This window comes from Leucopleurus acutus (assembly GCF_964270905.1).
Source record: "Leucopleurus acutus genome assembly, chromosome: 7".
NCBI lineage: Eukaryota > Metazoa > Chordata > Mammalia > Artiodactyla > Delphinidae > Leucopleurus > Leucopleurus acutus.
Window position 1 is genome coordinate 17,444,663 of NC_139150.1, and position 24,042 is coordinate 17,468,704.

General features: G+C 41.7%; 1 protein-coding gene across 4 annotated transcripts in view; it reads left to right on the forward strand.

Moving 5' to 3' along the window:
• Positions 1 to 24,042, forward strand: part of ASTN2 (astrotactin 2) — a gene marked incomplete at both ends in the record, with an annotated part of 917,251 nt that overhangs the window by 592,190 nt on the left and 301,019 nt on the right. For all 4 annotated transcript variants that reach the window (XM_082842116.1, XM_082842118.1, XM_082842117.1 and 1 more), the window contains one exon: positions 11,928 to 12,116. In XM_082842116.1, coding sequence (XP_082698242.1) covers positions 11,928 to 12,116 — 189 coding nt within the window. The remainder of the gene's footprint in view (positions 1 to 11,927; positions 12,117 to 24,042) is intronic.

Below are 24,042 nucleotides of genomic sequence, written 5' to 3' on the forward strand. Positions count from 1 at the left end.
AGTTACGTCCCTATTCCTGAATTAGGCATCTTGGCTTCAGCTTCTGGAGTGTTCAGCATTGTTTCCTCTGCTTCTCCTCCTCTCTTCCCCCCACTACCCCCCATTTGTCCGTGGCCCTTTAGCTTGAATGCTCTGTTTCATCTTCAAGTCTTGGTATAGATCTTAACCTTCTTCAGCCAGTCTTCTCTGAGTCCCAAGAGAAGTCCAAAAGTGAGATGTGTAGTTACCGTGGAGCTGGGTGTATAATGCCTTGCCCTTTCAAATGGATACCATTTAAATGTTGGCTTAATATTTACCAAATCTTAATATTTATAGGAAAGACTGTTTTTCTTGTCTTATATTAGTTTGTTTTTTTTTTTGTTTTTTCTTTTCTACCCATAGGGCCTTCTTACCAGGGAAGGGCCATTGACATTTTGTCTCCAATTCTAATTTATCCCAGTGAAATCTTGACACCTCTTGCAGACTGGACCGCTGGCTGGCTGTTCTGGTTGTCAGCCCTAGTCAGGTCAAGTTCCTCAAAACTGAGTAAAGCATCCTTTCTCTGGAGTCACACAGCCCCCCACCCCAAGCTTCTCACTGTCGCAGCCTCACTGCTGTGTTGACTTACCTGCTTTCCTGTCTGGTCCCTGTCACACTGCAAACTCCTCATGAGCAGGGACTAGGTCTTAATCACCTGTGTGTCCCCGTTGTCACTGCTTGCCCAAGGACTTCTTCAAAGCCATAACTGTCGAATTAAAGAATTCATCCACCTAAGATTTGCTGCCCCAGCTCTGTGCCTGGTCTTTTGTGGGGTGATAAGAATGCAAAGAAGCATTGAGTACAAGTCCTTGCCCACCAGGGGCAAAGTGGACTCTGAGGACAGGTGTTTGAGCCTCACTTGGTCCTGATTGATGTTGATAGACTACAGGTAACAATAGGATAAGAGAAGCAGGTGGATTTGAGGTAGGTTGAAAAGGTCATTGTATACTAAGATGAAACATTTAGAATGAATCTTACGGGTGAGGAAGCATTTCTTCTCTCCAAGACCCACACAAGTTACCTAGCAACCAAGTTTGTTTCATTTGTACAAGTGTTTACAGCATATACCGCGCATTCTTCCAAGAGAAGTTAATATTATCCACATGAATCCAACCTATAAAAAATGGATAATATAAAGATATGACAGGACGGATCAGAGCCATTTGTAAGGAGAGAAAGGGAAAGGGAGAAAATGGTTTCAGGAGCCTGAAATGGGAGAATTACTCAATGTGAGATAAATTTAGCACTGTTTGTCTTGGCAACCAAAGAAAGAAGAAAAAAACATGGTGGATTATAGAGTTGTCCTTGCTTGAGAAAAGGAAGTTTGCAGTTTTGGGGTTTTTGCTTTGCTTTGTTTTGTTTTCCAGAGGATGTACTCCTTTTCCTGACATAATTTGCTAAGAGAGATGTTTCCTGTATATACCTATAGAAGAAGTAGTGAACAATGCCATCAACAGTTTTGAAGTTTCAGTCTTTCTCACATCATTTAGAGGAGAAAACTGAGGCCCAGAAGGGTCTCACAGCCAGTGAGGAGGTGAAATTGGGGTAGGAGATCTCCCAGGCTACTCTATTCTAATCTGAATATATTGAATATACTTAAATATAATTTACTTTAAAGTGCAGTGAAAATGTATGTAAAAATATGGACTCAAAGAGCACATCCAGCCTCAATAGTCCTTGCTAGGCTATCTGTTTAATGTCATTTTTATGTGATTTTAGGAGGGAGAGGAGATAAATACATGTGTTTAATAGCCATTGTTAACTGGAAGCCTCTTATTTTCATTGCCAAAGCTGAAATTGGCTCTAATAATGGAAAACACTGACCTAGAGAATGCAGACAGAGACTTTAACCTTCACTGTCAGTAACTAGTTGCAGAGGTATGGGGGATATTCACTCACGCACTTGTTTTGTTGTAGTTTCAAATTTTAGGCTAGGCCTGACCTCTGACCTCTCCGACTGCTAATGGAAAGATGGGGCTTTACCGCTCAGAGTGGACGTAGAACGTGCGCTTGCCAGCTTCTTGTCACAAAAGTACAACCTTGCACTCTCAGCTGTTTGAAACATTTGCAAGAGCTCAGGTGCGAGACATATTCACAGACAACTGACGGAAGCACGCAAAGTCCAGACATTCATTCAGACAGGTGTTTTCATATGTGGGTCCTGTGAAACATTAGTTCCATGAGATGCTCAAAGACAGAAAAAGGGAAGTTCCAGTGGTCAAGCCCACATGGAAGGTCTGCCCTCTAGAACTGTCTCTTGAAGGTTCACAGGGCACCTGAGGAAAATAAAAGCTCTAAGTCCTGCAGTGGTCAAACATATCATATTTTGTTGGTTCTAAAGTGCCCAGATTTTTCCACATTTTAACATTTTTGAAATTAGGATGTATTTTACTATTGATGGTTTGACAGAGTGTAATTAAAAATTGTTTTTTCTTTCTTAGTGTTAGGTGAAATGCTAGTGTTTCTTATAGGTGTTGAGGGTCTTAGAGTAGATAAAATATTTTATATAATTTAGCCCAAGGTTCTCCATGGCATTCCCTTCCCTTCCCTTCCTTTTCCTCTCCTTCCTTCTTTTCTGAAGAATACTCTTGAGTATGTTACCTTCAAAATGGCTTTTCTAGAAACTCTAAATTTTTCCCTTGAGTGAAACCTGCAGACGGAGGCCACTCTGACAAGAGTTTTACTAATCTTCATGCTGGTTAATGTTGGGACAGTCCTGAGAACCTTCATGAGAAACATTAGTGGGGTTCATGTGGCTGAAGGCCTTAACTGCTAGGACCAGAGGACCCTGGTCCTGATTGACCCCAGAGTGGGATTTCTTACAGGTGTCAGGAACAGCAAAGCTGAGAAAACGCCTGCTTCTCTCTTGCCTTGGTGGTAGGATGCTATAAGATTCATCCCTAACCTTAGTCCAAGTCCATGTGATATGCAGTTTCTTGAGCTCTTCTTACCCTTAACTTTGCTCTATTCTTTTTTTTTTTTTTTTCTGGGATTTGATTCCCTTCCCCATTTAAAAAAAAAGTTTCTAGCCTATGCATTTCATTACAAACTTGTGTTGATTCCATAGCCATTGAGGAATGAATGAATGAATGCGCAGGTAACTACGTGAATAAATAACTAAATACCCTGCCTTGAGAATGTGTATAAATGCCATTTCTCTTAGGCCCCAGTTTCTGTTTTTTGAAGAACAAGCAGATTGGAAGCAGTCATTTGTGCTAAAGTGGAAGGAGCCCTAGATTTGGAGGAAGAAGAGCCAAGTCCAGGTCCTGGCTTTTCCAAAGCGCTCGTGTGATCTTGGTCAAGGGATTTAAAATGCCAAGCCTCAGGGTCCTCGGTGGCAATGTCAGAATGAAAGTACCCGTCTCATGACATTGCTGTAAGGATTAAATAAAACATGCTCTTGGCTAAAAATGTATAAGATTTTGTGGTACGGGCTCTGAATCCCCATCCAATTCTAGTATTCTCTGTAATGTGATGGGTGTGTTCAGGGTAACACATTCACTGCCTTCAGCTAAAATGCCCAGTTTGTATCTCTGTACTTATTTTATTTTATGTTTTTCATTTTGGCATATGTATAAATATAGTTTCATGCAGATCTTGGCTGGTTTCCTGTGAGCCTACACTCTTTAGAATTTCTGTAAGAAAATCTCCCAGACGACAGAATGTTCTAAAGGAGCTGTATAATTATGTCGCATGGTACAAAAATAAGATTAAAAAAAAAAAATAGAAACCAACAACTAAATAGACCTTTGCATAAATCATCCTGTGCCCTGAGGTGGCTTGGGGGAAAGAGTTGCTCACGTTTTAAAACTCAAAGGTTCATTTGCATTTATGAGTTCTCTCTCTCTCTCTCTCTCTCTCTCTCTCTCTCTCTCTCTCTCTCTCTCTCTGTCTCTCTCTCTCCCCCTACATCTCTAAGGGTCTTACTAAGCGAACCCGGCCTTTTATCTCCCTTCCTTCCTCTTGTGCTGAGCCACAGTCTTTTCTCACCCCCAGGCAAAAGAAAATCACCATGCATCTACAGTTGTAATATGGCTAAAGTCGTACACACACATACACACATATTCATATACACACTTCTTGAAATAGGAACTCCAGGTTTAATTCCTAGCACCACCATTGCCAAGGTATATCTCCATGGGCAAGTCACTTCACTTCTCTAAACTTCAGTTTTCTCATCTGAAAATGGGAGCAACAACTCCTTGTGAAGGTTGTATATTAGTTTCCTAGTGCTTCCGCAATGCCTTACCACAAACTTAGTACCTTAAAACAATACATATTTACTATTTTATTGTTCTGGAGGGCAGAAGTTCTAAAATCTAGGCATCGGCAGAACTTCAAGCCCGGAGACATAGTCTCTGTGTCTGCTTGTCTGTCTGTCTCTTTCCTCTGCTTCCAAGTTATATCTCCTTCTCTGATCCTGTCACTCTTCTCTACCTCATATGCTCCTATAAGGACCCTTTTGATTACATTGAGTCCACCCAGGTAATCCAGAATAATTTTCCCACCTCAAAATTCTTAACTTAGGGCTTCCCTGGTGGCACAGTGGTTGAGAGTCCGCCTGCCGATGCAGGGGACACGGGTTCGTGCCCCGGTCCGGGAAGATCCCACATGCCGCGGAGCGGCTGGGCCCGTGAGCCATGGCCGCTGAGCCTGCGCGTCTGGAGCCTGTGCTCCGCAACAGGAGAGGCCACAACAGTGAGAGGCCCGCATACCGCAAAAAAAAAAAAAAAAAAAAAAAAATCAGAAAAGGGTAACTCTGTTGGCTTTAAGAAATCTGGATCTAGAAAGAGGCCAGCAACTAAGATCTGAGAACCACTGGAAGTAAATGTACATTCTCTGGGAAGTGTAAATTGGCTAATAGATGAAGCAGCAATCATAGGTAATGCTAGCATAATCACAGTAACATTAATCATCATCATCACAGTAGCTGATGCATTAATTGGCCACTACATCATAGATCCTATTTTATCCTTTATGTAAGTTATCTCTAATTCTCACATCAGCCCTATGATAAGGATTATTATTATCCCCATTTCATCGATAATGACACTGAGGCCTAGGGTAGTTAACAGACTTGATCAGGGTCACACAGCTGGGAAGTGGTACAGCCTCTATTTGATCACAGCTTTAAGTAGATCCAGAATCTGAACTTGACATTTTGTGCCTCCTTTAGGTAAGGGGGCCTGGAATGTCAATAAATTCACCAAAGTAGAAATTATACAGGCTACATTCTCAGACTAGACTGTGATAATATTAGCTATTAACAGCAATCTATCTAGCATATGAATATATATATTTGGGAATTACAAAAAGCAACCTTCTAAATAACACTTGGGTAAATAAAATCAAACTTAAATGATCACCTCTTTAGCAAAGAGCAGGAGCTGGAAAGCTGCATATCAAACTCATGGAATAGAGGCAAAGCAGTAGTCAGAAGCTCCATGACATTTACGAAGAAGAAAGAAAGACCGAAAATAAACAAATGAAGCATTCAACTCCAGAAGCCAGAAAAAGAGTTATAAAACAAACTCAGAGAAAGCAGCAGGAAGGAATTAATACAAGTAAAAGCTGAAATAAATGAAATAGAAAAAAAAAGGAGCCTTGCCAATAAAATGCAAAAGCTTCTTCGAGGGAGAGAGAGAGAACACAAACACATTAGTAATGAGCTAGGGGCATAACCGTAGAAGCACAGAAGATAAAACAAATTTAATGGGAAGACTGTGTGCAAATTTATGCCAATAAATTTAAAAGTCTTGATAAAATGCATTATTTCCTTAGAAAATACAAATTACCAAGTTTGAGTCATGATGCTGTAGAAAATCTAAATAGCCAAATATAATAAAATGATAAGAGAGCTAAATGTCTACAATTAAAAAGAAGACATCAAGCCCAGGTGATTTTATATGCAGGTCTTACCAAATCATCAAGGAACGGATAACCTCTATCTTATGTAAACTGATCCAGAGAAAGAAAATAAAGGACAGTTTTCTAATTTATTCCATAATCCTAGCATAACCTGAATACCCAAACTGGCCAAATATATACTCATTCATCTGGTTGATGTATTAGAACTGATGGGCTCCTTCTGTGGTAGGATGAAAGATCAACTTTCAAATATCAAGAATAACTTTCCTCAATATCAGCAATAACTAACTAGAAAACATAAGGGAAAACAAACATGAAAACTGATCATATTCCTCAAGTGGAAAATACTGTAATAATAGAAGCTGTCACTCTACTATATCCTTGTGCACGCTGTATTTCAGACACAACTCATTTAATCCTCACAGTGGCTCTGTGCGGTGGGAACTTCTTCATAGGTAAGCAAAGGAAGTACAGAGAGGTTAAGCATTTTGTCCAGGGTCACACAGCAAAAAATGGTGGAATCTGGATTTGGACTATTGTGGTCTGGATCCAAAACATCTGCTTGTAACCTCTACCATAGTGCATTGCATAAATACCTATGAATAAACCCCCACCAGATATGTGCAATATTTTTATGACCTAAAGTCTAAAACTTCAGTGAAGGTTTTAAAAGAACACTTGTTAAATGGAAATGCAAACTATGTTTCTGAGTTAGAAGACTCCGAACTGTAAAGATGCTGTATCAATCAGCCAGGATAAGATAGGCTATGTTGCTGTAACAAGTGAAGCCTCCCAAACCAGGAGATTGTACACAAAAGTTGATTTCTGGTTCACACAAGGTCCATTGTAATTGAGGCAGCATTCTTCCATCCTGCAGTATTGATCTGGAACACGTGATCTCCAAGCTTGCCATAGCAAGGGAAGAGAGGGCTTGAGAGTCATGCAACATGTTTGTAAGGGCTGGATCTGCAATGACTTATATCACAGCAACACAGATTCCATCTCTCAGAATCCCTTCACATCGTCCCTTAAACCCAACTGCAAGGGCAGTTTAGAAGCGTAGTCTACAGGGTGTCCACAAAGAGGATCCAGTGTGGTGAACATAAGACATCATCTCTGCCACAGTTGTCAACAGTGCTCAGCACAGAGTTGACTCTCAATGTGTATGTCTTACAGGAAAAAAAATTTAACAAATTTCCCCCATTTAGTCTACAAATTCAATTTAGACAACCCAAAATTCCACTAAAGTTTTACATGAAATTTGACAAAACAACTCTAAACCTTATCTGAAGGGAAAAATGAGTAAGAACAGTGAGGAAATTTTGAAATAGGAAATTAGTGTTCTTGACAGGGAAAAGACTTACCTTGCTGCATTCAAAACATGCCATAAAACTCTATTAATGAAAATAGTGCTGAATTATTGCAGGAATATACAGATAATTAAATAAAATTTCCAACTATGTATATGTGGTACATATAAGGATTTAATACATGACAAAAAGGCATTTCAAACTACTTAGGGACGGGATGGCTCCTTCAGATGCTCATCTACCCATTTTAAAAATAATTAAGTTAAAATAACCACTCCCACCATGCACAAAAATAAACGCCACACAGATTAAATAGCCAAAGATGAAAAAACTATATAAATACTACAAGAATATAAAGAAAGATTGGGTTTCTTTAGCATCTTTGTGGCTTCCTAAGCATCACACAAAATTCAAAAGCAATAAAGGACCAGGATAAAGAGGTTATAAGACATCAAAAGCAATATTAAAATGCAAGTACAGACTGGAAGAAATTTTGGAAGGTGAAAGATAATTACTGAGAAAATATGCAAAACATATACAAACCAATAAGGAAAAAGACAAGTCTCACAAAACATGGATGGATAATGAGAAATACAAATGACCATGGCATGAAAAGATGAACCTCACCAGTAATCAGGGAAATGCAAAACCAAACAAAAATGATGAATTTTTGACATCCCAGGTTGGCAATAATGAACGTGACAGATGTGGAGAAATGAGTTCTGTCATTCATCAGTGAGAGGATTGTAAACTGGCAGTGCCTCTACAGATAGCCATTTAGTAGATCTATCAAAATTTAAAAATTCATAAAACATTGATCTAGCAATCCCTCTTTTAAGAATCTGTTTTATAAAAAATAAACTCAAAATGGATTAAAGACCTAAATGTAAGGCCAAACACTATCAAACTCTCAGAGGAAAGCATAGGCAGAACATTCTATGACATAAATCACAGAAAGACCCTTTTAGACCCACCTCCTAGACAAATGGAAATAAAAACAAAAATAAACAAATGGGACCTAAGGAAACTTCAAAGCTTTTGCACAGCAAAGGAAAACATAAACAAGATGAAAAGACAACCCTCAGAATGGGAGAAAATATTTGCCAATGAAGCAACTGACAAAGGATTAATCTCCAAAATATACAAGCAGCTCATGCAGCTCAATATCAAAAAACAAACAACCCAATCCAAAAGTGGGCAGAGACCTAAATAGACATTTCTCCAAAGAAGATATACAGATTGCCAACAAACATATGAAAGGATGCTCAACATCACTAATCATTAGAGAAATGCAAATCAAAACTACAGTGAGGTATCACCTCACACCAGTCAGAATGGCCATCATCAAAAAATCTACAAACAATAAATGCTGGAGAGGGTGTGGAGAAAAGGGAACCCTCTTGCACTGTTGGTAAGAATGTAAATTGATACAGCCACTATGGAGAACAGTATGGAGGTTCCTCAAAAAACTAAATAGAACTACCATACAACCCAGCACTTCCACTACTGGGCATACATCCTGAGAAAACCATAATTCAGAAAGAGTCATGTACCACAATGTTCATTGCAGGTCTATTTACAATAGCCAGGACATGGAAGCAACCTAAGTGACCATCGACAGATGAATGGATAAAGAAAGTGTGGCACATATATACAATGGAATATTACTCAGCCATAAAAAGAAACTAAATTGAGTTATTTGTAGTGAGGTGGATGGACCTAGAGACTGTCATACAGAGTGAAGTAAGTCAGAAAGAGAAAAATAAATACTGTATACTAACACATATATATGGAATCAAAAAAAAAAAAAAGGTTCTGAAGAACCTAGGGACAGGACAGGAATAAAGACACAGACATAGAGAATGGACTTGAGGACACAGGGAGGGGGAAGGGTAAGCTGGGACAAAGTGAGAGAGTGGCATGGACATATATACACTACAAAATGTAAAATAGATAGCTAGTGGGAAGCAGCCGCATAGCACAGGCAGATCAGCTCGGTGCTTTGTGACCACCTAGAGAGCTGGGATAGGGAGGGTGGGAGGGAGACGCAGAGGGAGGAGATATGGGGATGTATGTATATGTATAGCTGATTCACTTTGTTATAAAGCAGAAACTAATACACCATTGTAAAGCAATTATGCTCCACTAAAGATGGTAAAAAAAAAAATCTGTTTTATAGAAACACACACATGCATAGTGATATATGTACAAAATTCTTCACTGTGGCACCATTTGTAATAACAAACAGCTATAAACAACCAAAATGCCCATCAATAAAGATTAGGTAAAATCATTATGGTACATTCATACTGCGCAATGCCAAACAGTCATTAAAAAGATTGATCTATATGTATACTGATTTGAAAAGATCTCCAAGAAATTAGGTACAAATGCATATCTCACAACAATGTATAGGGTAATTCTGTTTATGAGTTTATTATGAAAAATTATAATTTTAAAATATATATGATATAAAAATTAAAATAATTTATATTATAAAAAGTGTAATATATATATAGTAGATCTCTAAATGCAGTAAAAAACCCTACAGGAATACATAATTATTAACAATGATGACCGCTGGAACAGGAAGTAAGGATATGTGTGGAGTGGAGTGAGAAATGAAGAACTTCTATGTTTTACTCTATAGACTTTAATAATATCTAATCTTTTACAACAACAATGTATTCATTCATAGGTGTACACGTGTGTGTGTGTGTGTGTGTGTGTGTGTGTATGTATTTGTATGTGTGAGAGAGGCAGGTGGGGTGAGGGAGAGAGAGAAGAGGGTGAGCTCTACCCAGTATATCATTTCTCGTATTTGCTAGGAACCTTTTGGAATAAATGGATGGAACTATACTTTACTGAGAACTTACCATATACTTTGCACATTTATATAACTCACATTATCTGTACTGCAACTTTATGAAGGGAGAGTTGCATGTATTTAATAGATGCAAAAAGAAGACAGGATAGACTTGACCAAGGTACCAAGATAGCCCTCCTTCTAAGAACTTTCCACTGTACTTTGGGCAGGAGCATGTAAACATTGGAAAGACAGTCGGTGCATCTGTGCAATACACTGGGAGTTAGAGGAAAACAAGGACAGAGTGACAGCTTGCTTCAGACGTAAGGTGTTCCTGAGTTTTCAATAGGGGTGATCTTGGGTCATGTTTTCAGCTCTGCCTGCCTACTTCCTGCCTTCAGTTGGGTTCTCTGTCTCTAGCATCAGCTAGTGGTTCCTGCAGACTGGGTACACTTTCTTCCCAAACCATGTCACAGAGCCCCTCCCTTCTCCCACATGAGCCTTTTTGCAGTCAGATTCAATAGATCTTCACTTCATCCCATGGGAGAAAGGCCGATAGGAGACTGACTACTTTCTACTGACTCCAATTAGCATAGTGTAACCAGGGTCATGTGATGCAAATAAGAACAACTGTATTTGGAAAAGACAAGTGAGGGAAAAGTTACCTTTGTTGCTGGACAGACCTGATAATGAACGCCAGCTTTGCCACTTACTCGTGGTGTGACATGCTTTATTTCTTGGCTCTTCCTGTTGCTCTCTGTAAAGCAGGAATGATGATACTACCTTTTTCGTGGTTAGAAAATAAACATACAAAGTGCCTAGTCAGTACCATATGCTCAATAAGTAAATACCACCATTGCCACCATTACAACCTCTATATTTATTTTGTTAAGTACACTTCAATGTCTAACTGTTTATGCAGTCAGTGTATCATGGAACCTCAGAGCAGCCTAGTGGATTAATGTAGGATAGTAGTGTCTACCCCCTTTTACAGATGAGGAAACTGGAGACCAAAAATGTAAAATGACTTGCCTGGTTCACTTATGTCACAAGGAACAAAGATGACATTTTACAGCTATCTTCAATCGTACAGCCTGTTCTCTTGTGTGTCTTATTTCTTATGTGCACCCTACCCTCAGTGCCTAGCAAAGGACCATGAACAGATACACATTCACAGAATTTCAGTTTCTGAATTGATTTTCTCGTAGGCTAGGACCTCTGCTTTCTCTTTTCCCCCCATGCCTCTCTAAGAGCTTTCTTTCCCACTGTAAACATCCCAAATTGCAAATATTTTTTCCACACCCCATTCACATGCCTGTTTGGGCCATCGTGGAGCCCATCCCAGTTTCAAAGGCATGTCAAGGGCCCTTCTGCTGTCAGGATTAGGTAGTTAGAGACCAACAGAGGCTGCTAACATTGCTAATTGAACAGAAGCTGTGGCTGCTGCCCCCTCCCCCCCCCCCATGCGCTGTCCATGGTCCTGGAAGGATCACCTCTGAGCTACAAGGGCAATAAAAACCTTGTTTTTGCTACAGTCTTCGACCTTGGCCAGCAGATACACTGGAAATAGGTTGTGGTTTGAGAAGCTAGTTGATAATTCCCTGTGAATTGGTCTCTCATGCTTTTTAAGGTTTGTGTGTTCATGGAAAACAGTTTTTAAATTTGCTTTGTGTATGGATGTGCTCTCTGACGTCCCCCTCAACTCCTCCAAAATGTCACAGATGACTTTCCTTGAATTTACCAATTTGCAGGATTAATGTGCTTCTCTCTAGACACCTGTGCCCTAGATAGATTCCAGCCAGAATAGCTGTATGCATTCCTAAATTCTGACCTGTTTTGCAGGCAAAGGAGGCCTTGATTTTAGGTCACCCCCGATGGGGGCATTCAGCATGCGAGCTAACTCTTGGCCCTGTTTTATCATGCAGTTGTGTGGAGGAGTTCAAGCTGGCTCCTGATGGAAAATCCTGCCTAATGCTCTCAGATGTCTGCGAGGGCCCCAAGTGCCTCAAACCTGATTCCAAGTTCAACAACACCCTCTTTGGAGAGATGCTACATGGTTACAACAACCGGACGCAGCATGTGAACCAAGGCCAAGTCTTCCAGATGACCTTTAGGTATGGGACAGACACCTGCACTTCACTGGTCAAGTCACTGACCCAAAACCTGGGCAGGGGGAGGAAGCCATGGGCACCATGGAATAGAGGTCTATTACACTGGTCAGCATCTCCCCCAAATCACTAATGCCTATGCATGAAGTATCAGCAGTCAGCAAAGTCCATTCCCTGAAGTTCTTTTTCCACTCACCTATCCTTTATTTATCCCACCCTCCCATTTTCTAACTCTATCCACATATTTGCAATTCAATCTTAAATCATCCTGTAAGTACAGTTAATGGAATTTCTAATGTGATTAATCTTTCCGTCTATTAAAAATAAGTATCTTATGTAGGCTATTCAGGCAGTTCAAAAATAAAGACATTTAATGAACGAGAAAATAAATTTTCCATCACCCAGAAATAGCCAGAATTAACATTTTCTTGAACATTCTCAAAACACCTCTCTCTCTCTTTCCCTCTCTATCTGTGTATCAGTGTACACACACACACACACACACACACACACACACACACACACACCCCACACAAACACATAAACATGCCAACTCTCAGTAAAGCTGTTTAGGAATTGCTTTTTTTGCTCATCGGTATGTCAAAGACCTCTTTCCCTGTTAATAAATACAGAGGTACATGTGAAATTAAAAGACTGAGACTACTCTCACATAAGAATAAACAGAGGGACTGGGTTGGCCAAATTTTATGAAGATTAGACATGCAGTGTACTTCTGAATGTCTTCTTGGGAGAGTTGAAGAAACTGGGGCTGTTCTATCTGGAGAAGAAAGGCCTTAGGTGGGATTTATTCATGCCTCAAAATCTGAAAGCCATAAGATGGTAGCATGAGAAGAACTGTTCCGTATATAAGAAATGATTATCTTAAAAAAAAAAAAAAACTATACTTTGAGACAGTTTTGCATAAAAATGCAATAGGGTATTATCACAAAGAAGGGTTCTCCCTACCATTTGAGGTCATGTCAACAAAAGTCAGAACTGGTAAGAAACATCACCGTTATAATCATCCTCGTCTTCATCCTGTCATCTCACTAATAATAATTGTAAAATTAATAATAATAATTGTGATTGTAGTAGGAGTGGCTACTATTTATCAGGAAATACTCTATATGTCAAGCTCTTTGGTAAGTATTTTAAAAAATAATAATAACCACTAACACGAATTTAGTACATGCAGTGGGCATTCAAAGCACTTTCCATTCCTTAATTTAATGTCATCCTCACAATGGCCCCGTGAAGCAGAGGCTCTTGCCATCCCCTTTATACAGATGAGAAGTGGCAGTGTTAAGTGACTTTCCCAAATCCCCCTTATAGGAAGTAAAAGAGCCAGGGTAGTACCATTTTAGCTTCACAATGAAAACCCTTTGAGATATCACAGCCTCCATTTTACAGTTGAAAAGTCAACACCAGAGAGGTAAACTGACTTTCTCAGAGTCACCATCTACTGAGAGGGGTAGTGAGGATTCAGATGTATATCTGGCTGACTCCAAAGCCCTGTTCTTATCTTGTAATCCAACATACCTTATCACTTCCCATTTTATAGAACTAGAATGAAAATGTGAATTCCAAAAAACTATTCATCTATGTAGTTATCACCTGCTCTTTGAGTACCTGCTATGTCCCAGGTACCATGCTTCAGACCCTGTGATGCTTAGATATAGTGTGTGTGTGTGTGTGTGTGTGTCTGTGTGTGTGTGTGTGTGTGTGTGTGTGTGTAATCTTAAGTACTTAATTTGTGGCAGGAATTATGAAGTAAAGATGCAGTGTTCCAGGTAATCAGTTAACAGTGGGATCTAATTTAGTTGGAGTAGAGTGTGTGCATGGCGGAGGGGGAGTACATCTATTGGATTAGAAAACAGTAAGGCTCACAGTCTACCTTGCAGAGGAAGTGTTATTTCACTAATACCTGGAAGATGAGTTGGAGCTAGCATTGTAAAAGGTTTCAAGCAGAGACAGATATTCTAAGAAGGAAAAGAACTTGGTTGGTTTCAGGAGAGGAAGAATGTGGTGTGGTTGAAGCTGAGTAAATATGGGATGTGAAGCCAGAGGGGTAAGCAGTGACAGATTATGGGGGACTTGCAGGCAAAGTCTTTATTCTAATAGCAAAGAGGAGAACTCTTAAATGGTTAAAAGAGGGGAATATGTCATGATTGCATTGTATGTTTTGACTTCATGGTAGCTGTGCGGAAGTAGATAGCAATGAGGGTGGAAAGGAAGACAGTGGAATGGGGTCAATTAGGTGTCTGTTGTGGAAGCTACTTGAAAATGTTAGTGGCTTCAACAAGGATGATGGGGACACAATTGAGAAAGGGGATTTGGGGAGATATTTGAAGGGTATAATGGACAAGGGCCAGGGAACAGTTGCAGGCAAAGGGTAAGGTTGAGGGAGGATTCGAGGGTGATAGAAGTACTGGCAGCCACATAGCGATTTAATGGCAGAGCTGAGTCGTCCAACTCCCAGATGCTCAAGCCAAGGCCGATGCTACTTCGGAGCAATTTAAGGGCAATCTGGATGAGCTACTTTTAATTCTAATATTCTACAGTCCTGATTTTCTATAGTTTTAATAGTCTATGAAGCCCTGTGTTGAGTACCATGATGGATAGAATAATGCTGCATGGAATCCAAAGGAAAACATTAATTGTCCCTGGCCTTCAAGAAAGGAATTTACAAGTTTGCAAGAAGACACACACTCAGTTAGGAAACAAATATGTGAACACTTAATTTGCAAAGAAATATTCCAAATGATGCCAGTGGTTTTCAGAGTTCCCATATGAAGACTTTTGAAAGAAATTAGAAGGAATAAGAAAGTGCTTCACAAAGGATGAGGTTTATGAACTGGAGTTTGAAGTGATGGCAAAGAACAGTGCCTCTTGGGAGAGATAAGAGCTATAAAGGCATTTTCCTGTCCAGGAAGGAGCATGCAGAAGCCCAGATATATTGATAAGCGAGGGGAGTGGGAGGGACAGGAAAAAAAATCTCCAGATAGACCCAGCTCCAAATCCTGGCCCCATCCGTGACAAGCATAGTCCTACTGCCTCATCTTTAAAAAGGAGTGTTTAATCATATGCTAGTAACTGTAATATGTAACATTGCTTGTTTTATGTAGTTTGATTTCTCATAGCAACTATCAGAGTGACTGGCATGTGATAAATGATCAAATGCACTAGTTCCCATTCTCAAGTGTGAAGATTAGCCTGGTCCAAAAGAAGGATACAAATTGGGTAGTAAGATGCTAGATCCTGAAGGGACTTCATGGAATCCCAGGATCTCATTTGCATGTGGGGAAGGGACTTGGCTAAGGTCACAAGGCAAGTCATTGCAGAGCTAGCCTATAAACTCAGATCTCCTGGTTGTCCAGCATGCTTGCCTTCCCCCTACCAACAGACTGGTTGGTAAGGAGAGCCTGGCTCCTCAAAGGCTGACCTGGAACTCTGCAAGCTCAGACAGAATTTAAGCCCCATCAGGAGTCCTCCTTCTGCCTCAAACACTCTATTTATTGTTCCCAGCCCTTCCATCTTGGGCTGTCTCTGAATAGCTAGGGCCGATCTTCCCTGATTTGCTCAGGAAAAGCAGTATAGTGAAGAGACCACACTGTTATCTTTTGACAACAGCCTCCAGATGTAGGAAACTCCCCAGACTGCCATTATATTAGAGTAGCCCATTTCACTTCAGCTCGCTCATCCTTGGCTTCAGTTAAACTTTCTTTGCAATTATTTCTGTCCCCAGACCATGTCACCTCTCGGAGCCACATGCTAAGGCAATTGACTTCCCTCTGTGGGAAGGCGAATGGCTTCTGACGAATCTAAATTCATCTCTTTCAAGTCTCCTTTCCTGAGCCCCAGATAAAGGGGAGGCTGCGGCTCCTTTGTCCTTCAGGTTTCAGAAGGCAGGCCTGTAAGGTTCTCGGCATCAAAGGCTGTTGTCACTTCCCGCCTCCTTCTCCTTCCTTGCTCTCCTCCTGCAAGTAATTTCCGGTCCAGTCCTCCAGAGTAGCTAGCAGGCACCCCACCAACCCCATATGCCGCATTTCCTGACAACTGCCTGGCCTGGGATTTCAAACTCTCTCCCAGCTAAAGAGTCTGCTGTGCGACAGTCACAACTCTGCTTTGTACTCCCCCCTGCCCCTACCTGGATCCCCACACCTAGCAACTGCCGATAGAAGACAGGTCTGCCTCTCATGTCTTCTCTTGAACCTCTGAAAGAGCAACCTGGATTTCTGCTTCCAAAAAGCCTCACGTGGGCTTCCCTGGTGGCACAGTGGTTGAGAATCTGCCTGCCGATGCAGGGGACACGGGTTCGTGCCCCGGTCTGGGAGGATCCCATATGCCGCTGAGCGGCTGGGCCCGTGAGCCATGGCCGCTGAGCCTGCGCATCCGGAGCCTGCGCTCCGCAACGGGAGAGGCCACAATAGTGAGAGGCCCGCGTACCGCAAAAAAAAAAAAAAAAAAAAAAGCCTCACGTTTCAAATCTCTGAGCTGGACAAACTCTTAAAGATTAACAAAATTCAGACCTAACCTCTTATCGTATAGCTGGAGAAACTGAGGCCCAGGAAAGGATATTACTTGCCCGGTGCTCACCATGATTTGGGGCCCCGCTGAGACTGAAAGTTTGAGTTCATGACTCCCAAACCAGTGTTCTCTTGGTTTCTGGTTCTGTTACAGGGGATGTATGTAACTTCTCCATACCCCCATACTAGTGGTGCTAAGACGAACCCCCTGCTTCATCCCTGCTGTCAGCAGAGAGTGAGGACTCAGGTGCTTGGGGATGCCAAATTCATAACGAAGGGGGCATCTTAGGCAAAGCCCACTTGCACGTACATGATTCTGCAGGAACTTGACCCCATTCCTGGCTATCTCCTCGGGTTGCCGCACGTAGGCTGCAGCCTGTCTCTGAGAGAGGAACGTGTGGAGGCGTTTAGGACCCTGACAAGTCCAGGACTTATCCACTGTGTGGGAAGATGAAGTATGGAGCACACTAAGAGACACAGAGAAGGACAGCGGCAGGGTGAGAGTGATAAGGAGAAGCAGAGGGACAAAGCTGAGACATGCGGAGAGACAAGGATGGAGGAGATGTTGAGAGTCAGAGTACAGAAGGAGGGATCACCAGGCACAGAAAGGGTTAAAGAGATACAGAGTAGTGACAAGGGTTAAAGAGATAAGGAGGTAGATGGTGAAAGGTAGGGGAGTCGGGAAGGAGTGAAAGATGAAAGTCTTGTTCTGTAAATAAGTTCACTTGCATCATTTTTTTAGATTCCATATATAAGCAATACCATATGATATTTGTCTTTCTCTGTATGGCTTACTTCACTTAGTGTGATAATCTCCATCCATCCATGGTGCTGCAAATGGCATTATTTCATTCTTTTTAATGGCTGAGTAATAGTCCATTGTATATATGTAAAATGAACTTATTTACAAAACAGAAACAGACTCACAGACTTAGAAAACAAATTTATGGTTAACAAAGGGGAAAGGCAGGGGGAGAGGGATAAATTGGGAGTTTGGGATTGATATATACACACTACTATATATAAAATAGATAATCAACAAGGACCTACTGTATAGCACAGGGAACTCTGCCCAATATTCTGTGATAACATAAATGGGAAAAGAATGTGAAAAAGAATAGATACATGTATATATACATATATGTATATATGTACTGAGAAAAAAAGAAAGAAAGGTGAAAGGCTTGAAGGAGGGACCTAAAGTGATAGAGAAAGAAGGACACAGAGTTTACACTGAAGTCACAATATAATTTATTCCCAGGAGGGAGTAGGGGTTGTTTTAAGAGACTGGGTGGTGCCCGGAGAGAGCTCTGGATTAGGAGTTGTGTTCAGATGGATTATGAATGCACGTAAAAGCCTTTGGTAAAATGCCAAGTTCTGTGCAAATGTGAAAAGTCAAAGATCTCACTTCTGAATTGCCCCCAAACACAGTAAGTGATGTCAGGCTTTGCTGTTTCTAATCCCTTCCTGTGAACCGTGTTGGTCACAGGACCCATGCAGGATCACCGTCAGAATTCCCTTCCCTTAACTCTTGATCAAGGGGGGATTGGCACAGACTGTTGGAGTGAGATAAACTCATCAGAGGTTGGTGATATTTGCTGTTTTGTTTGTTCATTTGTATTTTACTTCCCTCCCTCTCCCGTCCTTATCCATCCTACCTCATTTTTATAAGAAGGAAAGGTCAGCTTCGCTTATAGATTGTAGAGATTTAAACATAAGTCAAGAACTATTATTGAGCCTGGAGTCTCAGAAATTGCACTGAGAAGCTGCTTGGGAATGGGGGCTGGGCGAATACAATGGTGGATTTTGCAAAAGCCTCATGAAAAAGAAGACTGTTCTACCAGCCACAGACATTTACTCATAGGCCTTCACAAATGACCTACAAAGAATGGAAGGTGCTCATGAAAAATCTACTAGAAAGGCGCTTGCCAGTCTGGTCTGCTTATCAGATGTGCGTGTTGTAGAGCACGAGAGGACGGTCTTGGGTAAGATGTGGGACTCAGGATGAGGCACCACCAACCCACGCCTGGTGAGACAGAAGGATTCTCTTTAAAGATTTGAGGAAAGCTGGCTTTCACTTGTGGCACCCACTTGTTCCCCCGCTGAAGGTCCTGAGTCACATCTTATTAAGTTGCTCCAAAGCTACTGTTTTTCTGCTGCTTTCCTGGGACGTGGTTAATTGTACACGCTGCTTCTGCATCATTCCGTTTTCTACACTTTAATCATGTGTGTATGTTTTTATGTGCCGGGTCCTATACTACATACTTCGTTTTCTCACTTAGTCTTTCCAAGACCTGTTGCAAAGTAGCTCTTAACAACTGGGTTTTACAAAAAAGGAAATGAATGTGTCAACCAGACTGCATTAAGCTTTGTCTTGATGACACACAACTTCAAAACCACGGTGGCTTCACAGGAAAGTGTGTGTGTTGCTCATCCCACATGGTCTGGACAGAATCACAGTGGTTCTGTTCACCCTGGTATTTGGGAATCTGGGCTGACAGAGCGTCATCTTCCATGTGCTTCCGTGAACGCTATCATAGTGGGGAAGGAACTTGACTCTCATTACTTCCTCCTAGAGGTGACATTCTGCTCACACTGCATTGGTCAAATCAAATCTCATGGTCATGGTGCCCCTCCAAGGGTTGAGCTGAGTCGTGAAATCCTATCATGTGCAGAGAAGCAGAGACCCAGAAATATGTGGGACATCAATACTGTTTACCACACTGAGGCACAGAGATGTTAGGCTAACTAGCCTGACAGTCATACAGCTAAAAACTGACAGCACATGGGTCTAACAACAAAGCCCATCTAGCAGTAGTGCCTCCCAGGTTCCCGGGATACTCCTACTTCATATCACCACCTCTGAGAACTGTAATGAGACTTCTGTTCTCTTCTTGTCGGTTTCCTTCATTCAATCCCAAGGAACGATAGACTTTATAGATGGGAGAACCTTGGAGAACAGTTTGTACAACCCCCTCCATTTGTAGATGAGATGTCCAAGGCTCACAGTTTTTAAGTGAATTACCTAAAATCCCATATAACTAGTAAATAAATAAGGCAGGCCTCCAACCCCCAGTCTATTGGTCTTCTCTGTATCCACTTGGAAGGCTTAGGGAAATAGCATCCAACTCCCACACTGTACAGATGGTAACACCAAAGCCAAGGTTCCATAATTAACAGCAGAGCCAGGCAGGGAAGCTGTTTTTCTAAACTTTTAGGCCTGAGTGTTTTGTAGTATACCACGATCTAATTGTAAAAAAGAAAGCAAAGGAGGCAAGTAGTGGAGAAATTATCAATCAAAAGTAGCATTAGCTTTTGATTTTCAAGGACATTCCCAGCCTCTCTATGTAGTAATATTCCAGCTCTTGGCAAAATCTTCAACTAACCACCTAGAGGCACAGCTGCATGCTACCTTCTCTGGGGGATCAGTGATGAGATCTTTGAAGTGGACTGAGCAACAGAAGTTGGAGGCTGGATCACAGGAGTCAGGGGGCAGTTTTCCCTGGGGTCCTGACTCCTGGGCTGACTGAAGAATCTCCTTTCTGTGTGTCCATTTTTCCAAGGTTTCCTAACACCATCCACAGGAGTCAAACCCAACATGTCCAGTGTACCTTAGGTCCTGGAATCAGAAACTCTTCATTCCTGTTCTACCACTTCTACCACTCTTGGCCATTCCCCCCTTCTGACTTCTGTTGTCTCTTCTGTATATTAAAGTGAGGGCAGAGCTCAGACAAAGACTGAGGGCTTCTGACCTAGAATACAGCACTCTTTTTACTCAACTGCCATGGCCAGGGGCCTAGTGAAGCCTTTCCTACTTACCTGATCATAAGAATCATCTAGGGCTATGCCAAGACCCACCAATCTTTTTTTTTTTTTTTCCCCCCAGTTAAGGGGCCTGGGAAAGTGAATTTCCACTGTATTCCCAGGTGGTTCACATTATCCAACAATTTGGAGATAGAGTGGCCTGATGTCTAAGATGCGAGGCTCTAGAGTCTGAGTTCTAACTTGCCACTAACCAGTTGTCTGACCTTGGGCACATTAGCTCATTAAGCTCACTTTCCTCATCTCTAAATTAGGAATAATAACAAGACCCACTTCCTGGTGGTGTTGTGGTGATTAAATGAGATTGGCCCCTGTTTCATCCCTATTCTCAGCAGACAGGGAGGATGCTGGTGCCATAGCGGGCGGCCAAGTCAATCACTAAGGAGGAATCTTAGGCAAAGGCCATCCTTATGTGCGTGATTCTGCAGGAACTTGATCCCATTCTTGGCTGTGACACAACACAAGGTGTCAGGGTGCTACCATCAGAAGTAACAGGGTCCAAATCCCACGTCTGCCATTTCCTAGCTGTATGGGTTTGGACAAATCCCTAATGTCTCTGAACCTCAAGATCTTCAACTGTAAAGTGGGTTTTACCCCAAAATATCCTCAAAGAGCTATGGTAAGGATTTAACAGTCTAATAAGCAAGGGTCCTAGATCAGTAGGCTTTCAGTAAACATTGTTTTCTTTTCCTTCAATTGTATTCCTCTCCCCGTAGTTCTAGAATCCACATGGTTAATGAAGATGTATTCTGTTGCATTCCCCCAGATCTCATCTCTGGGCTGGAGTCATGGTCATCCTCCCAACTTCCTCCAACTAACACATGTTTTGGTGAATACATTGCTTTGGTGAAATGCCCAGGGTAGAGACAGGAATGTAGCTCTTCTTGCTCTATGGGTCTGTTGGAGGTGGACAGCTCAGCCAGCAATGTGGGATGGGGCAGCAGCCATGGTCACCTTCTTGTGGGAGTATTTATCCCAGCCTTTGGAAAGATATAATCTCGCTGATGTGTTGTATCACCTGTGTCCTATAGGGTAACCCCCTTCGTCTGAATGACGTGCAGTGAAATACATCTAATTAGCAATGTGACATTTAGATGCTCATGTGGGCTATGTGGAATTTGATAACCTGGGCCCAGATCCAAAAGTTTCAGAACTATATTAATCTACCACCTCTAGGGTGATATTAAAAATATTTAATGATGAGCATAGAAGTGGCATTGACCAATCAAAGAGGATGTCCATCCAAACAGAATGAAGGTTTAGCTGTAGGCCCTTCTGGACCTCACATCAGTCTAGCTCACCTTCCGCCTTTCCTGATTTCCTCCCCCTCTTATCAACTCATCACATCCTCTGGTACATTTCCTCAACACCTTTAAGTGTGACTGATACTGTAAAACTATTTTTTCTTTTCTTTCTAAAGTCTGTTTCTGAGGGGCATAGGCAGATGTTTCTCCCATGACACATGTGGACAGAGCAGATTGCCTATCATACTTCTTACATGAGAAAACTGAAGCTCAGAAAGGTGAGGTGTGGCATCCAAAGTGCCGTGTGCATGTGGTCTAAAACCATATGATCCTCAAAGAGCAGGAAAGCAAATAATAGCTCATCATCATCATTGTACACAAAACCTGTATCTAAAGGTAGGAATTTTCCATACCTCTGCTTAGAGCCAGAACTCAATACACATGAAATACACTAGTGCTTCTTAAACTCTCATGTGCATACAGATCGCCAGGGAATCCTGCTAAAATACAGGCTGTGGTTCAGTGGGTTGTGGGTAAGTCCTGAGACTCTGCATTTCAAATGAAATCCTGGGTCTGAGGACCAGTTTGAATAGCAAAGTGTGAAACTGAACTTTATGCTAGATGTGAGCCCAGGTTGGGCCTGAGAATGGAAAAGGATGGTTTCCCCTCCATGTGCCTGTTTGAAAACAGCAACTGGGTCCCAAGTCCAGTGGCACGAGGGCACCATGGTGTCCCAGAGGAGTCTCCCCTCAGAGTGACCAAGTGCAGAGCCGGCTTTGGATTTGCAGCAGCCGGGGCGGACAGTGCTGTCCTGCAATCCAACAGGCCCCTATTGCATAATGTAGCACAACTCGTTCTCTGCATCCACTCGCCTGCTCGGCTCACTGTGGGGTACAAGAACACTGAGCATCAGTACCGATTGGGGAGGCACCTATCCTGACTCTAGTGTCCTGAAGCTGCAGCTGGGTGCCCAGATCATGGCCTCCTCCATCTGCCCACACTACAGTTCCAGCCATCAGTCGATGCCGTGGAAGGTACTTTGCAGTGGAGAGCTGGGCTGGGCTACAGTCTGCATTAGATCAAAGGTGGAAGGCAGACTCCTTTGAAAATCAGTGAGAAATCCATTTGGGAGGGGACATTGGTCTGGGTGAAGCTTTATTTTTCTTAAGCGCTGAGACCAAAATCTCATACCGACGACGCTCATTAGTTTAATTGGGGACAGAAGGAAAGTAGTAAAATTAAGACCTAGTGAAAGATGCTTTTTATTTATTTATTTTTGCGGGGAGCAGGGAATTGTAATCCATTTTTAAACAAGGACTCTCTAATCTCCCTCCCTAATCATAGTAAGAGAAGAAAGAAAAATAGCTACTTCATTTTTAAAAACATTTTGTTCTCAGTGTTCACATCTCTGAATATACCAAGCATGGTCATTTTATGAGGAAAACAAATTATACACAGCATACTTTGAATGTTCTCCAGCTAACCTAAAGATGTCACTGGAGTCCGCAAAAGGTACTAAAACAACAAAAGTAACCAACCAGGTCCGTTTCACTTCTCTTCTCAGTTTTCTACCTAACCCCCGCTCCTTTTGGTTTTGTTTTTAATTTTCTGTCTTCAAAATCCCTGACTGCATTCTTTCTCTCAGAGTCGGGAGCCTATCGGAATCATGGAGGCATCTGAAGCAGAGACATTTTTTTAAAGAACCGCAATTTCATTACACTCAAACGCAGACAGTAACTCACGCAGGTCTAAGCACTCAGAAGGAAGAGTCTGGAGGGAACCTTCGGAGCAGATAAGGATAGATTGTAATTAGCACAGTAATTGTAATTAGCAGAGCAATTGTAATTAGCACAGTGATTGTTTGTTCATAATGGGTGCTTCCAAAGTGACTTCAGGCGGTTTGTCCTCTTAAATATCTTCTGCCATTACCCGCCCCCCCCCCCACTGTGATCTTGTTTACACTGCTAATGTAATAATGTGCTTAGCAATCTCTTTTATAAATAAACACTCCAAAGGTACAAGCCAGACTAGCCCCTAGCCAAGCATTATACATCTTAATTAATGGAGTCCACAGCACTGAAATTTACTGTATTTGCATTATGCTAAGGCAATGCCTGTATATTACTCTCTGAAGAAATCACACTTCAGAAGTCGTTTGTTATTGTTACTGTTGTTCTGTTAATTACAAGAGGGAATGGGATGTCACCGTAAGACTGCACTTGAGGTCAGAGGTTCCAGGCCTGGCTTTACCACTTATTCTCATTTGTTATTGAACAAGTTTTCATTAAATAACCCCTCTGATGTATTAAGCATTGAGGATGAAAACAATGGAGCTAGGCA